We start from the raw sequence: 15,452 nt of genomic DNA on the forward strand, positions 1-15,452 counted from the left end.
TAGAGTCAAGTCTTTCTCCCTTTTCTTTAATTTCAGTAGATGTGTGTACACATAGTTCGGGTTGTTAGTCATAGGCCCCATATCTAGGGCATCAAAAAGAATCTCCTTTGCATCCTCCTCTGTAAACTGAAATACAGTTGCTCCAGGGATCACATCCAAGGTATTGTCGCTGTTAGTTGCATCGCCCTCCATGTTTCAAGCAATATAGTGTACTTTCAGTACAGTGTCAATGTGTGAAAATCCCAAAGTGCACAAGTGAAAAAGTGTGTGTCAGTCCTATAGTCACAGGTGCTGCTTCACAGAAGGAAATATTAAAAGTCACTTTGTAAGGCCTATAACATTCCGGGTGCTGTAGCAAAGGAATTTAAACAGCAGGCAGGCCAGCACTCACTGTTAATATTTCATCCACCCAGGGTGCTTCCAAAGTATTGATAGTAGTGAAGAAAAGGGATGCACTCGCCAGGATTTTCAAAGTTACCATTTAATGTAACGTTTCGGGGTGTTGCCCCCTTCGTCAGACAATACAAAATAACAATCCACAACCTGTTACAAACCATGTATTTTAAACTACTCTAAGTCATACAGTTTGAGGTCAACACCTGTGATGCCACTCCCACTATTAGCATATAATAGGTGAGGGCCCCCACTGTGCGTGACTATATAATCATATAGACACCAAACAATAAATATATAGTGAACACCAAATCACACATTTGCATGAAAGCACCATACAGCAGAAGTCATGCAGGACATTACACAGAACTGGTTTGCAAACCAAAGAAAACAATGAAAAAACAATGAAAAAACCCCAGGGATAGAATAATAGTGCTTGATAAGCTGTAAATACCTTAAGTTGATTGCTGCTGGCAGGTGGTTGTCATAGCAACCATATCAAGAATACTACGGCCCCCAATCAGGGGAGAGGTATATGCAAGCCAATCAAATGTTCTAGGACATGGAGGAGCGCCCAACCCACCAAAAAAATAGATATAGTGGCCAGCACTGGAAGTGAACATAAACATAAAAATCATAAGCATAAAAATAAATATAAATGTAAAGCATAAAAATAATATGTATACAGCAACAATATGATCCGAAATGATAATATAGTAGCATAAAGCTAGCCAACTGTTGTAAAGTCAACACAGAGCAGGATATAACCAAGTAATAAATTAGTGACCTGTTAGCCTAACAAAAGCCAGATACCGTCAAGCACAGATAATGATTGACATGCACAACCACTTATATTGTGTACCTTCTCCACTGCACATGTGGCCTGTTTTACGTTGACAAAACAACTGATGACTTGAGGACACAAATGGACAACCACAGGTCAGCCATACGAACTGCCATTCTAAAGGGAACATCGGACCAAACGGTGGCAAGACACTTCGTCCAAAAAGGACATACAGTAATTGATCTGAAATACACAATCATTGACCATATACCACCTTTATCTAGAGGTGGGGACAGAGGGAAAATTCTTCTGCAAAGAGAAGCAAGGTGGACTCACAGATTGGGTACTCTGGCCCCGAACGACCTAAATGTTCATTTGGACTGGCATTGTTTTCTGTCGGGCCTCTCTCCATGGTTAACTGTCTTTAACAGTAGTGTTGTGATTTATTTATATATATGGAAGGGATGGTCTCCCTACTTTTTCCATGTTTCTATCTAGTCTGCTGTATGGTTCTCTCCATTCTGGGTTTTCTATCCTAGCCCGCAGAGCCTTATGGTTAAAACCTTGGTCTGTGGACGTGTCATCGAAGTCTAAGCTTCTAGTGATTCCTTACAAGGGGAAGACCTTGTTTGGAACTGGCCTGATGGAAATTGTTTCTGATATCATGGGAGGTAAGGGTCATCTCGTTCCTCAGGATAAGAGAAACAAGCAGAAAGGATGACAGAGTAATTTTCGTTCCTTTCAAAATTTCAAGGGAAATTCTTTCTCTTCCTCCTCTAAATCAGAACAATTTAAGCCTACTTGGAGACCCAACCAGTCTTGGAACAAGGGTAAACAATCCAAAAAGCCTGCTGTTGAATCCAAAACAGCATGAAGGGCATGCCCCCCGATCCGGGACTGGATTTGGTAGGGGGCAGACTTTCCTTCTTCGTTCAGTCTTGGATTCGGGACGTTCAGGATCCCTGAGCAATATAAATAGTTTCTCAGGGATACATACTGGAGTTCAAAAATTTTCCTCCCCGATGAAGATTTCTTCTTTCAAGATTATCTGCAAACCAGACAAAAAAAGAGGCATTCTTACATTGTGTAAGAGACCTCTCCTCCCTGGGAGTGATTATTCCCGTTCCAGTACAGGGGCAGGGTTTTTATTCAAATCTGTTTGTAGTTCCCAAAAAGGAGGGAACCTTCAGACCTATCTTAGACCTCGAGTCTAAACAAGTTTCTCAGAGTTCCATCATTCAAGATGGAAACTATTCGTACGATTCTTCCATTGATCCAGGAGCGTTAATTTATGCCGACAGTGGATTTAAAGGATGGATATCTTCATGTTCTTATCCACAGAGATCATAACAGGTTCCTGAGGTTTTCCTTTCTGGACAAACATTTTCAGTTTGTGGCTCTTCCTTTCAGTCTGGCCACGGCACCCTTAATTTTCACAAAAGTTCTGGGGTCTCTACTGGCGGTTCTAAGACCGCAGGGCATTGCAGTGGTGCCTTATCTGGACGATATTCTAATCCAGGCACCATCTTGTCAACAAGCAAGATCTCATACCGATGTTGTGCTATGCTTCCTGAGAACTCATGGGTGGAAGGTAAATCTGGAAAAAAAATTCCCTAATCCCAAAAACAAGGGTGACTTTCTTGGGAACTCTAATCGATTCTATAGCTATGAGGATTTTTCTGACAGAAGTCAAGAAATCAAGATTCTAGATACTTGTCGAGCCCTTCAGTCCACTCCTCGGCCATCAGTGGCCCAGTGCATGGAAGTAATCGGACTGATGGTGGCGGCAATGGACATCATCCCGTTTGCTCGGTTCCACCTCAGGCCTCTGCAGTTAAACATGCTCAGGCAGTGGAATGGAGATTATGCAGACTTGTCTCCTCAAATAACCCTAACAGGAGATGAGGGACTCACTTCTATGGTGGTTGTCTCTGGATCATCTATCCCTGGGAACCTGCTTTCGCAGATCATCCTGGGTGATTGTGACAACAGACGCCAGTCTTTCTCGGGTGGGGGAGCTGTCTGGGGCTCCCTAAAGGCTTATGGAGTGTGGACTTTTCCCGTAAACATCCTGGAACTAAGAGTGATTTTCAATGCTCTTCTGGCCTGACCTCAGTTGGCTTCGGCCCAGTTTATCAGTTTCCAGTCAGACAACATAACGTCAGTGGCTTACATCAATCATCAGGGAGGAACAAGGAGTTCCTTAGCGATGACCGAGGTAGCCAAGATAATCCAGTGGGCGGAGACCCATTCTTGCCATCTGTTGGTGATCCACATCCCAGGGGTGGACAACTGAGAGGCGGACTTTCTGAGCAGGCAGACTTTCCATCCGGGAGAGTGGGATCTCCATTCGGAAGTGTTCTCCAACCTGATTCTCAAATGGGGTCAGCCTGAGTTAGATCTCATGGCCTCTCGTCAGAATGCCAAGCTCCCGAGATACGGGTCGAGGTCCAGGGATCCCCAGGCAGAACTGATAGATGCTCTGGCGGTTCCTTGGTCCTTCAGCCCTGCATACCCATTTCCTCCGTTTGCGCTTCTTCCTCGGATCATTGCTCGAATCAAGCAGGAGAGGGCATCAGTGATCCTCATTGCGCCTGCTTGGCCTCGCAGGATTTGGTATGCAGATCTGGTGGACATGTTATCTCTGCCACCTTGGACACTTCCGTTGAGGAAGGACCTTCTAATTCAAGGACCCTTCCTTCACCCAAATCTAGTTTCTCTGAAGCTGACTGCTTGGAGACTGAACGCTTAATTTTATCCAAGCGGGGCTTTTCTGACTCGGTCATAGAGACCATGATTCAGGCTCGTAAGCCTGTAACTAGAAAGATTTACCATAAGATATGGCGTAAATATCTCTATTGGTGTGAATCCAAGGGCTACTCCTGGAGTAGAGTTAGGATTCGCAGAATTCTATCTTTTCTCCAAGTAGGTTTGGAGAAGGGTTTATCGACAAGTTCCCTAAAGGGTCAAATCTCTGCCTTATCTGTTTTGTTACACAAACGCCTGGCAGAGGTCCCAGATGTACAATCATTTTGTCAGGCCCTGGTTAGGATCAGGCCTGTGTTCAAACCAGTTACTCCTCCATGGAGTTTGAATTTAGTTCTCAAAGTTCTTCAAGGGGCTCCGTTTGAGCCTATGCATTCCTTAGATATTAAGTTGTTATCTTGGAAAGTTTTATTTCTTGTTGCCATTTCTTCAGCTCGTAGAGTGTCTGAGCTCTCGGCGTTGCAATACACTTTGCCTTACCTTATTTTCCAATCAGATAAGGTAGTTTTATGTACTAAACTAGGTTTTCTTCCTAAGGTTGTTTCAGACCGGAACATTAATCAGGAAATTGTTGTTCCTTCCTTGTGTCCTAATCCTTCTTCTCAGAAAGAACGTCTTCTGCACTATTTGGACATCGTCCGTGCTTTAAAATTTTACTTACAAGCGACTAAGGACTTTCATCAGTCCTCTTCTTTAAACCACAAAACTAAAATGGAGCGCTTCAAACCTAACTCTGCAGTTGGAATGCAGCTGAAAAAGATTTTGGGGTAGTATCCCTACACTTTGCAGCAATAGGTTAATGCATTTTCTTTATATGCATATAAGTAAATCAATAAATCACAATCACATGTAATTAAATAAAATACTATATAAATGCACGAATAAAAAAAGTATATATATTTAACATTCACATGTAATAAAAACCTTATTTTTGAGTTCCATACAGATTAATTTACTTTTCGTTCTGTTTTTCAAAAAGCTCAGTTTTTCTCTCCTCAATTTCAATCTGCTGCTCCTTTTAAAGCACTGGTGTAGTGCCTGTCAAAATCATACTCCAAATCAAAAAAAGCAACCTAGAGCCCAGAAAAGAAACACAATCTAAGTGCAGAGATAATGATAAAAACGTACTCCTGTATTACAATACAAGATTGCACTCACAGACTCCAACCTCAAACATGTGAGGTATGATATCAGCAATATACTGGATTCCTCATGGCACAGGTTTCTCTTCCTTCTGGTCTTTGCAGTACTAGTGTAAAAAAAACCCCTTGCTACCGCAACTTGGCGTGTCAAAGGGCCGGCTCGCAGACACGCTAGTCTCACACAGTAGTTTTGGGTGCGTGGCGTCAAAAACGTGGGTGTGACCTGACGTGTTTTGCAGGGCTCCTCCCTGCTTCTTCAGAGGCTCTCTTCTTTGTAATTTTTTCTGGGAAACGTAGAGGTCAGAAAGCTAAGGCTACCTCTTTCTTTTTGGCTGAGGAGTATCATCCGTTTTGCATATGAGACTGCTGGACAGCAGCCTCCTGAGAGGGTTACGGCTCATTCCACTAGGGCTGTTGCTTCCTCATGGGTATTCAGAAATGAAGCTTCTGTGGAACAGATTTGCAATGCTGCAACTTGGTCCTCTCTTCACACTTTTTTGAAATTCTATAAATTTGACACTTTTGCCTCAGCTGAGGCCGCTTTTGGGAGAAAGGTTCTTCAAGCAGTGGTGCCTTCCGTTTAAGTTTCCTGTCTTGTCCCTCCCGTATCATCTGTGTACTCTAGCTTGGGTCTTGTATCCCATAAGTAATGAAGATGATCTGTGGACTCATTGTGTCTTTAAAAAGAAAATTTATGCTTACCTGATAAATGTGTTTCTTTTTAGACACGATGAGTCCATGGCCCGCCCTGTTCTTTTAGACAGGTTGTTAATTATTGTAAACTTCAGACACCTCTCCACCGTGGCTTTTCCTTTCTCTTCCTATCTTCGGTCGAATGACAGGAGTGGGAGGGAAGGGAAGAGCTATTTAATAGCTCTGCTATGGTGCTCTTTGCCTCCTCCTGCTGACCAGGAGGTGAATATCCCATAAGTAATGAAGATGATCCGTGGACTCATCGTATCTAAAAAGAAACAAATTTATCAGGTAAGCATAAATTTTCTTTTTTAAATGTTTGCTATAAAATATTCCTAAATGTATAGTAAATTGCTCTTAGAGGGATAGTAAACACCAAAAATGTTATTGTTTAAATAGATATATAATCCCTTTATTTACCATTCCCCAGTTTTGCATAACCAATAATTACTTTCTATCTAAACCTCTGCATACTGCCTCCTTATCTCAGATCTTTTGACAGACTTGCATTTCAGGCAGTTAGTTAAATAACTTATTGTGCGTCACCACAGTATTATCTATATGAAATACATGAACTAACACCCTCTAGCTGTAAAAAACTGTGAAATGCATTCATATAAGAGGCGGCCTTCATGGGCTTAGAAAATTAGCATATGAGCCTACCTAGGTTACCTTTCAGCTAAATACCAAGAGAACAAAGCAAAGTTGATGATAAAAGTAAATAAGAAAGTTGTTTATAATTCCATGCCCTATCTGAATCATGAACGTTTAATTTGGACTTAGCATGAAGCCGGCGGAAAGGTGTAGGGGTCATAGCCTTCCCCTTACTCTTGTGGTAGACACTCATTTAGAACAGTTAAAATGTCCTCAAATTATAATTGTGTCATCAATAACTAACATTAATCCCATTATATTTCTTATCAACAGGTGAATTTACTAAATGCAGTAATCATTCTCCTAGGCATGGGGAAAATACAGATACTCATTTCAATCTTCTTCAAAATCCAAGACGCAATGTGGGAAATGTATTTTCTGAATATGGGACATGTTTTTCCAGGAATCCAAATCTTCTAAGACTGAAAATTCATACAAGAGAAAAAGCATTTTCATGTTCTGAATGTGGGAAAACTTTTACTGTAAAATCAAATCTTAATGCCCATCAGAAAATTCATACAGGAGAGAAAGCTTTTTCATGTTCTGAATGTGGGAAAACTTTTAATGTAAAATCAAATCTTAATGCCCATCAGAAAATTCATACAGGAGAGAAAGCTTTTTCATGTTCTGAATGTGGGAAATGTTTTCCTTGGAAATCAAAGCTAATTCAACATAAAAAAACTCATACAGGAGAGAAAGCATTTTCATGTTCTGAATGTGGCAAATGTTTTACCACAAAATCATATCTTATTAAACATCAGAAAATACATACAGGAGTGAAAGATTTTTCATGTTCTGAATGTGGGAAGTGTTTTACTTTGAAATTAAGTCTAATTCAACATCAGATAACTCATACAGGAGAGAAAGCATTTTTATGTTCTGAATGTGGGAAATGTTTTACCATGAAATCAAATCTTATTTCACATCAGAAAATTCATACAGGAGAGAAAGCTTTTTCGTGTTCTGAATGTGAGAAATGTTTTACCATGAAATCAAGTCTTATTTCACATCAGATAACTCATACAGGAGAGAAAGCATTTTCATGTTCTGAATGTGGAAAATGTTTTACTCAGAAATCAAGTCTTATTACACATCAGAAGATTCATACAGGAGAGAAAGCATTTTCATGTTCTGAATGTGAGAAATGTTTTACCATGAAATCAAGTCTTATTTCACATCAGAAAATTCATACAGGAGAAAAAGCTTTTTCATGTTCTGAATGTGGGAAGTGTTTTACCATGAAATATAGTCTTATTAGACATCTGAAAATTCATACAGGAGAGAAAGCTTTTTCATGTTCTGAATGTGGTAAATATTTTACTCAGAAATCACATCTTAATACACATCAGAAAATTCATACTGGAGAGAATGCATTTTCATGTTAGGGGAAGGATTAGTTTCACTGGTGTGGGCCTAAACTATAGAATTAGCTCAGGAACTCCTGAAGCTTGTTCTGTGAGAGTTTGCTGCATTATTTTTCTCTGTTAAAATAACCTTCTCTGTTTAAGTAAAGCGTTTTAAAACCAAGTGAGTTTTTCAATTGTTTACTGTGTAAGGGGTGCAGTTTAAACTTATATTAAACTGTTTTTTTATTTAAGCTTGCTTTTAACTGTTTTATTTTTTACCCCCTATCTTCTCGTGTGTGTGTGTGTGTGTAATTAGGGGAGGGAATAGTTTCACCTGTGTGGGCCTAAATAATAAATTTAGCTCAGTAACTCTGGGAGCTTGCTCTGTGAGAGAGTTTGCTGCATTTATTTACTCTGTTATACTAAGTTTTTCTGTTCAAGTAAAGAGTTTCAGAACCAAGTAAGTTTGGACAAACAAGGGATTGGAGTAACCAAGGGTGAATATAAATAATAGTATTATATAAAGCAGTTTGCTGTCTTCCAGGGGTGCATGTTAGGCATATTGTAGAGCATATGGATACACTGTAAGAGGGATCTGGGTCTGATCCTGCACTCATGGTGCATACTGGCAGTAATGAAGGAATCAGCTGGAGATTGAGTGTCCTAAAAGTGACTTAAAGGGAGTTGGGTATCAAGCTTAAAGCAAGAACCTCCAAGGTAATATTTTCAGAGATGTTACCAATGCCATGTGCTAACTTAGTAAGGCAGAAGTAGCTAAGGTCAGTTAATTCATGGTTTAAAACATGGTGTAAAAATTAGGGGTTTGACTTTTTAGAGCACTGTGCTGATTTTCCTTTGGGTACAATTTGTACATTAGGGATGTATTGCATCTAAATGACATGGGTGCCAGTGTTTTTGGGGAGAGGATAGTAGCACGTTTAGAGAATCTTTTAAACTAGGCAAAGGGGGAAAGGTCAGTTCAAGCATAATAGAACACAGATGGATCAGTCTGTGAATATGTGACATATACAATATTTCAAGGAAGGGATGACAGAAGGGTATACTTAGGAAATGTCACATTAGAAAGTTTGGAAGAAAGTGCACCAAGTATCAATATAAATTACTTTAAAGAATACAATATAAAAGGCTGTTAACTGTAGAGGCATATTGTTGGATATATCAGTCCCCTATTCTTAAGATGATATAATAAGATTGCTCCGTAAACAGACAAGAAACAAAATACAGTAAAAATAAGCTGAAAATAAAATAAAAAATATTACAAAATAAAAAATCTGAAAATTATTGTTATAACAATGTACTGCGGACTCTCAGAGGAAATATGAGATAATTCTAGTATCAAACTTTCAATTTCAAATAGAATCTCATACATAACTTCTGTAATGTTAGTAATATAAACAGTCTTAGTGCCAAGGTTATTATTATATAGCAGACAATGGAAAATCGGAGACAACTAAACAAGAAACTTTTTATACATTTTAGTAATATTGTTGTATCTGTTTCTCCGACAACTATCATAATATTAAGTTACATGGTGGATTGAAACATAAATGGCAAAGGGTATAGGGTATATCTTCGTGAAAAAGAAAAATAGTGATGCGTGAGTGAAGATGGGTAATATTTGGAAGCTGTAGCTCTTAGTTGCAGAAAAGGACTATGATATTATCATTATAACTGAAACTTGGTGGTATGATTCACATGACTGGCAGTTAACTTAGAGGGTAATACTTGTTTTTTAGAAAGGACAGGAGTAATAAAAGAGGGAGGAATCTGCATGTATATTAATCCTAACCTTAAAACTACAATAAGGGAAGATATTTATTATGATACAGGTGACAATGTAGAGACTCTGTGGGTTGAAATATATAGTGGGGGAAATCCTAAAAAAAATATTACTAGGAACATGCTACAAGCCCCCCAACATTAGTGACATAGAGGAAACTCAATTACTAATGCAAATAGGAAAGGCTGCTAATAATAACAGTGCTGTAATTATGGGAGATTTCCTTCCTAATACAGGGAGAGTCCACAGCTGCATTCCTTACTGGTAGGAAATACTGAACCTGGCCACCAGGAGGAGGCAAATACACCCCAGCCAAAGGCTTAATACCTCCCCCACTCCCCTCATCCCCCAGTTATTCTTTGCCTCTCATAACAGGAGGTTGGCAGAGAAGTGTCAGAAGTTTTTGGAGTAGTTCCTTAGGAAAGGTAACTGCCTTTCAATATTTGACTGGAGTTTTAAGTAGTCTTGTCAGCCTCTCAGTGAGAGCATTGACAAAAGGTAAAGTCTGGAAATGCAGGCAGAGTCTATTCTGTGAATCCATCCAGTCTCTGATTAACAGCTCCTTATAGAAATCAGCGCAGACAATTTTCACTGCCTCCTTTTTTCTCACTCAAGTCAATGTCAGGAGCGATGCTACAAGACTGTCAAACTTGAGAGGCTGTGTTTCTGTTCCACAGCATGGATTCCGGTAAGATCATTTTGTTTTTTACACACTGTAATAAGAAAGACGCTAGATGACAGGGCTCCTTTATCTTCTAAGGAATCAAGGGTTAATATCTCCTGAGGGGGAATATTGAACAGTGGGGTTAAATCATATTTGTTATGTGATTTCATGCTGCTTATATGTAAGAAAATGTATTTGGCTCATAGGCTGTTTTGGAACATACAGGTCCCTCTTTTGGCAGGAGAGTTGCACAGGCTTACTTGGCGCATTTTCTTCTTGTAGCAGGGGCGGTCCTGCTTCCGCACCTTGTGACCAGGCGTGGTCACAGTACCCATTTCCTATTCCTGACCGAGTGACTAGGGAGAGGAGTGATTTTCTCTACACTGTCTGGGTCATAGGAAGTGGTGAGTGCCCCAGCCATTGGGGAAATAGGTGCCAGTTTTCATTTTAAAAGACAAAAGAGCTTATTTATGGAGGACTCTGAGAGTTTAGAGGGGGCTCCCTCTGCTTCAGATTCTGATACCTGTGTTTATTGTGAGGAGGCCCGGTTAGTCCAGCCTGCTCAATTATATTTCATATGACGTGACAAGGTTTTTTCTCCAACAAATGTGGAGATGTTAGATGCCGCCTCTGAGGATGCTTCATCCCACGAGGGGTGTACCCTACCCTTATCTGCTCCTACACATGCAGCTTGCACTGCTAAACCTCCACTGAAAGGGGGTCTGTTTACACCAGAAGTTACTACACAGTTTCATAGGGCATTGTCTGCGGCCCTGTGCGCTTCACCTAGTGTTGCGGATTTAAGCAAATGAAGGGTTAACCCATGCACTCCTGCCCAGGGAGCATCATGTGCTTTGTCGGTGACATCCGATCAGTCATCTGGGGATATGGGTCCCTCTGAGACTTTAGGGTATGGACCTTCTGGATTGGAGCCTGCTGATTTCACCATCCATTAGTGCTTTTTGCTTTCATGTGGCTCGCCTATGCCTTCTTCTAAGAGAGGTTTTGGCGGTTTTAGAGACTCCTGTGGCTGAACTGCTAGAGGAGTTTCAGTGCCCTCGATCAGATAGCAAGGTGGATTAGGACGGGTGGTGCAGGATGACAATCCTCTCCCACCTGACATAATTCTTTTTTTCAATTTCCCGGTTCCAGGTTCTATTGTTTTTTTTTATACTCACCTTTTATTGGCTATCACTAGATGCTCTTGCCAATTGTTTTTACTATTCTAGTTTCGGAATAGTTTATTTATAGAGCTTTTGTATTTGGATGAAAACTTTTAATTAAAGACGTTTTTTCTTGGGATTTTGAATGACGACTGTTGTCGTTTTTCTTGTGGGTGCATCCTCCTATTGAGGTACCCGTTCTCTACTTGAGTGGCTACTCTCTCGATATCTTGAGAAAGAATTAAGGCCTTGGGGCTGAAAATTTGTTTTATCTGTTATACTTTGCAGATATTTAGTCCTATCCTAGGACTTTGGATTGTTTCCTTCTGATCAGGTCTGGACTGGCTCTGATAGATATGACCCTCTGTTTAATTTCACCCATGGGGGTCACAGTTTGGTCAGTAATGTGACTAAAAGATATCTTATCTTTCTATCAATAGAGCTCCACATCGGGAACCTCTATCAGTCTAGGTCAATCCATGTGTTTTGGACCGGCTCAGTCCGGGTTTCGTTCCAATCTGAGCAAGCAACTGTGCCTTGTTGACATTTGCTGGTTGTTCCTGGTCCTAAGGAGACTTTGTTAGCCCTCTTCAGATGCTTGTTTTAGGAACAGGTTGGGACCCATGGGTCCGGGAGGCTTCTAGTCTCTGCCACCCATGGGCAGATCCCTTGCATTTTGTGCTACAAGATATAGGGAAGCCATTCTGGTATGGGTACAGGTGTGGTTCTCCTTTGGGTCCACTGTCCCGGCTTCTGGAGAAGAAGGGGCTTGGGTTAGTCCAACCCATTTCTTATGGTTCCATAGATGTAACTCTCATCCTATTTGGGATTTTTTTTCCTTAGGATTCCCTCTCATTCCCACGTTCCACAAGAGGGTTTGTGGGTTGTCTCTACCCGAGTTCTTTTCAGGGTTTGACCTTTATAAATCAAGGATGTCTTTCCTTGTTTTCTCTCATCAGGAACCTTCTTTTGTTGGTCTCTGAGATTGATGTTTTGGACAATGCTCTTTGAGTTCATTGTTCTTCTGTTGGGTTTAGCTGCTGCCAATGATCCTTACTTGACCTTGGAATTTCACTAGCATTTACAAGGTCCCAGATATTGCGGCAGTTTTATGTCTGAACTTGTTTGGTCCTTGGCCTATCTTCCTCAATCCTTAGAGATGGAAGAAAATCTGGCTCAGAGTTCTCTGGTTTAGAGCACCGGGTGGTTCCTTGAGTACTATCAGCTTCATAGACGTGTGAATAGCTATTGGACTAGGTGTTGGCAAGCATTGCTTTACCTTGTCGTCCTCCAGACCCCCCTCTGGGGAGTCATGTTTTTTTCTGGGGGTCCTTCTGGACTCTTCGTTTTACAGGTCTCATCACAGACTGCTGTTCCGTGTAAGCTGAGGCTAAGGAGCGACGTTGTATTAAATCTGTGTTTACAGATTTCCCAGTTCCTCTGGCGAAAGTCTCTTGTATTGGCTTGACCAGATTGCCTATCCAAGGGGTTACCTTATTAGGATAAATTCTGGGAGTTCTCCCCCGATCTCTAGTCCATCTGGATGGTGAGGGTATGCTATGAGGGTTCTGGGTTATGGAACAGGAGGTCTGTTCCCTCCCGATTCTCTTTGCGGATCTTAGAGCAGTTTCTTGCTCTAAAGGCTTATCTCCTAGTTTAGCCCCAGGTTTTAGATTCTACTCAGACTAATTTTCCGGTGACCCGGGTCTGGGGTGGGCGAAGGCCCACTGCTGTCTATAAGTGGTCCACTCCCCGGGTGTGGCCATCTGGGAAGGATGTTTTTCATGAATGTAGAGTGTGATTAGGGATACTACACTTTTGCTCTCCTAGCTTATCCCAAAGTAGAGTGTGCTAACCTCATAAAGTACACTCTTAGTTCAGAAAAAAGTGTGGGAGAGGGATAGCGCTAATGAATAGCTGAGAGCCAAAATATCTGATAAAAACTCATGAGATAGTACATCAGTGGTATGAAAAAAGTGGAAAGAACGTGGAAAAAAATATAAGTAGATATAAATATATATAGTGTAAAAAAGATCCAATTAAAATTAGCGTATCTAAGTTGCCAAAAAAGAGGGATTGAATATATGTGTTCAAATGAATCAATATTTATTATAACAATTACATATTAAAATAGATTCTAACAAATGACTCCTAAAAAAGATGCCGGCATCAGTAAAAGATATATATATATATATATATATATATATATAACAATCTATATGACCTAAAGAATGTGCGATGAGTTAATCTGAATACATATATAAAATCTACAATATTAAAATCTGCAATTCGATTCTGATTAAATTATAATTGATTAGCTATCTAAACGTCTAAAATTCTAAACTGAATTATTAGCAGCATATATAACTAAACAGAATTTGTAGCAGCATATATAACTAAAAAGTCTATTATAAAGTGCTTAATAGCAGTGTTCCCAAAATGGAGCTGATCCGTGGGTGATATTGTTACCAGTATGATCTCCTTAGAGGGTAATGTTACCAGTGTGTCAATCCAAGGACAGGGTAAAGCGGTTTGATGTAAAAAGTAACTTTTTTCCTTCTGTGTGGCTTTACTCCGTTTTGTAGCTTGTTCTTAGCTTGTGTTTGTCTGTCCTCCGCAGCGGGTATCCAGCATGTGGAAATGATCCCAGAGAAATCAAATTCCGGGTTAGAGTTCAGGTGGAATTTCCCAATGGTAAAGTGCCGTTGTGCAATGTTTGAGCCTATGAATAATAGACCTTTAAAAGCACTCTGGGTTCGTTTTTCGTGGGTCCTGGGGCAGGGATTACACATGCAGAGACGGCTCACCTATGATTAGTGACCGCTCAATGTACCTGTCCTATCCACCAACGATACCTCAGCTAGTGAAGATATATAAATTGTATCAGGGTTTAGTAAGCAAATTCTACGCGTTTCAGCCTCCAGGGGCCTTTATCAAGATCGTTTTTCAGTTATCCCCTTTTTAGGGATATAGTCTCTTCATCCTCAGATTTGCTTAATGTTAGAGGTAGATGCCGTATGGAAATCCTTGGCGTTTCGGCTTGATTCTGGTTGTCAAGAAGGGGGCTGTTTCTCGGATGGAGCTAATTATTTAATTAGCAGTACCTTAAGGTTTTTTCCTTCTTTCTTGCCTCTCCTCCTTGAGGAGGGCTTGATTCTAGTGGGAGCTGGTGTCACTAACTCTGCCGTCTCCGTCATGGCCACTGCAAGAGTACTTTTTGGATTGTGAGGACTCTATCTTATCCTCCATTTGGGTTACCTTGTTTCAGGGGCTTGTGGTTATGAGGCCTTTTTCTTCCTCCTCTTACCTAGTTTCTCTGAGGACTGCATGGAATGGACGTTTCTTCTTCTTCAGATAGAGTTCCCAGAGAGTTTGTCCTCTCTTTCAATCTTTTAGTGGAGCATCGTCTCCCTCATTTAAGGGTGTAGAGGTCTCCCTTATTCTGGGTTTGTACTACCACAGGTTTGGGGTGCTAGGATCTTCTCTGCAGGGTTCTGGAGATTGGGTTGCTTAGCTAGTCCCTTGTTGTACATGGGCCCCTGTCTGTCTTGTGGCACATGAGGCTCACTGAGCTTCAGGATGCTCTGTTTTTGACTGATGGCCTTGATTTGTTTTTCAGGCTGATGCTTAGATCTGATGCTCCTGCGGGGAGTTGGATCTTATTCTTAATGATTTATTATCATTGCGTCTTTTCTTGGAATGATTATTTCCTTTCATTGTTGTTGGCGTACAGAGTCTCTGTGATTACTGATTTCTCTGCATTTCTCCTTGCCTAGTGTTTCTGCTGATAAGGCGTTTCAACGTCCTAGGGTCAGACTTCTCTAGGATTGATTTTGTCTCTTCTTCGTTCCTGGAGAAGTGGTTACTTTCCTACGTCTTAATCCTTCTTCACTGAAGGAATGTGCTGATGTTTATTGTACTTTGAGGGTTTTTTTCCTCAGACTACAAGGGAGTTTTAATAAAGTCTTTCCCTATTTTGTTTCCTATATCTGGAAGTATAGGGGTCAGGAGGTCTCTTTGACTTCCTTTTCCTTTTCGTGGAGGAT

At 40.7% G+C, this 15,452-nt stretch overlaps 1 protein-coding gene across 5 annotated transcripts in view; it reads left to right on the forward strand.

The window, feature by feature from the left end:
- LOC128652797 (zinc finger protein OZF-like) overlaps positions 1 to 8,029 on the forward strand; it is a 167,082-nt gene extending 159,053 nt beyond the window's left edge. For all 5 annotated transcript variants that reach the window (XM_053705733.1, XM_053705732.1, XM_053705736.1 and 2 more), the window contains one exon: positions 6,706 to 8,029. In XM_053705733.1, the coding sequence (XP_053561708.1) occupies positions 6,706 to 7,817 (1,112 nt within the window). In that variant the 3' untranslated portion in view covers positions 7,818 to 8,029. The remainder of the gene's footprint in view (positions 1 to 6,705) is intronic.
- Positions 8,030 to 15,452: the final 7,423 nt, after the last annotated feature.

Source organism: Bombina bombina, chromosome 3 (genome assembly GCF_027579735.1).
Source record: "Bombina bombina isolate aBomBom1 chromosome 3, aBomBom1.pri, whole genome shotgun sequence".
Lineage (NCBI taxonomy): Eukaryota > Metazoa > Chordata > Amphibia > Anura > Bombinatoridae > Bombina > Bombina bombina.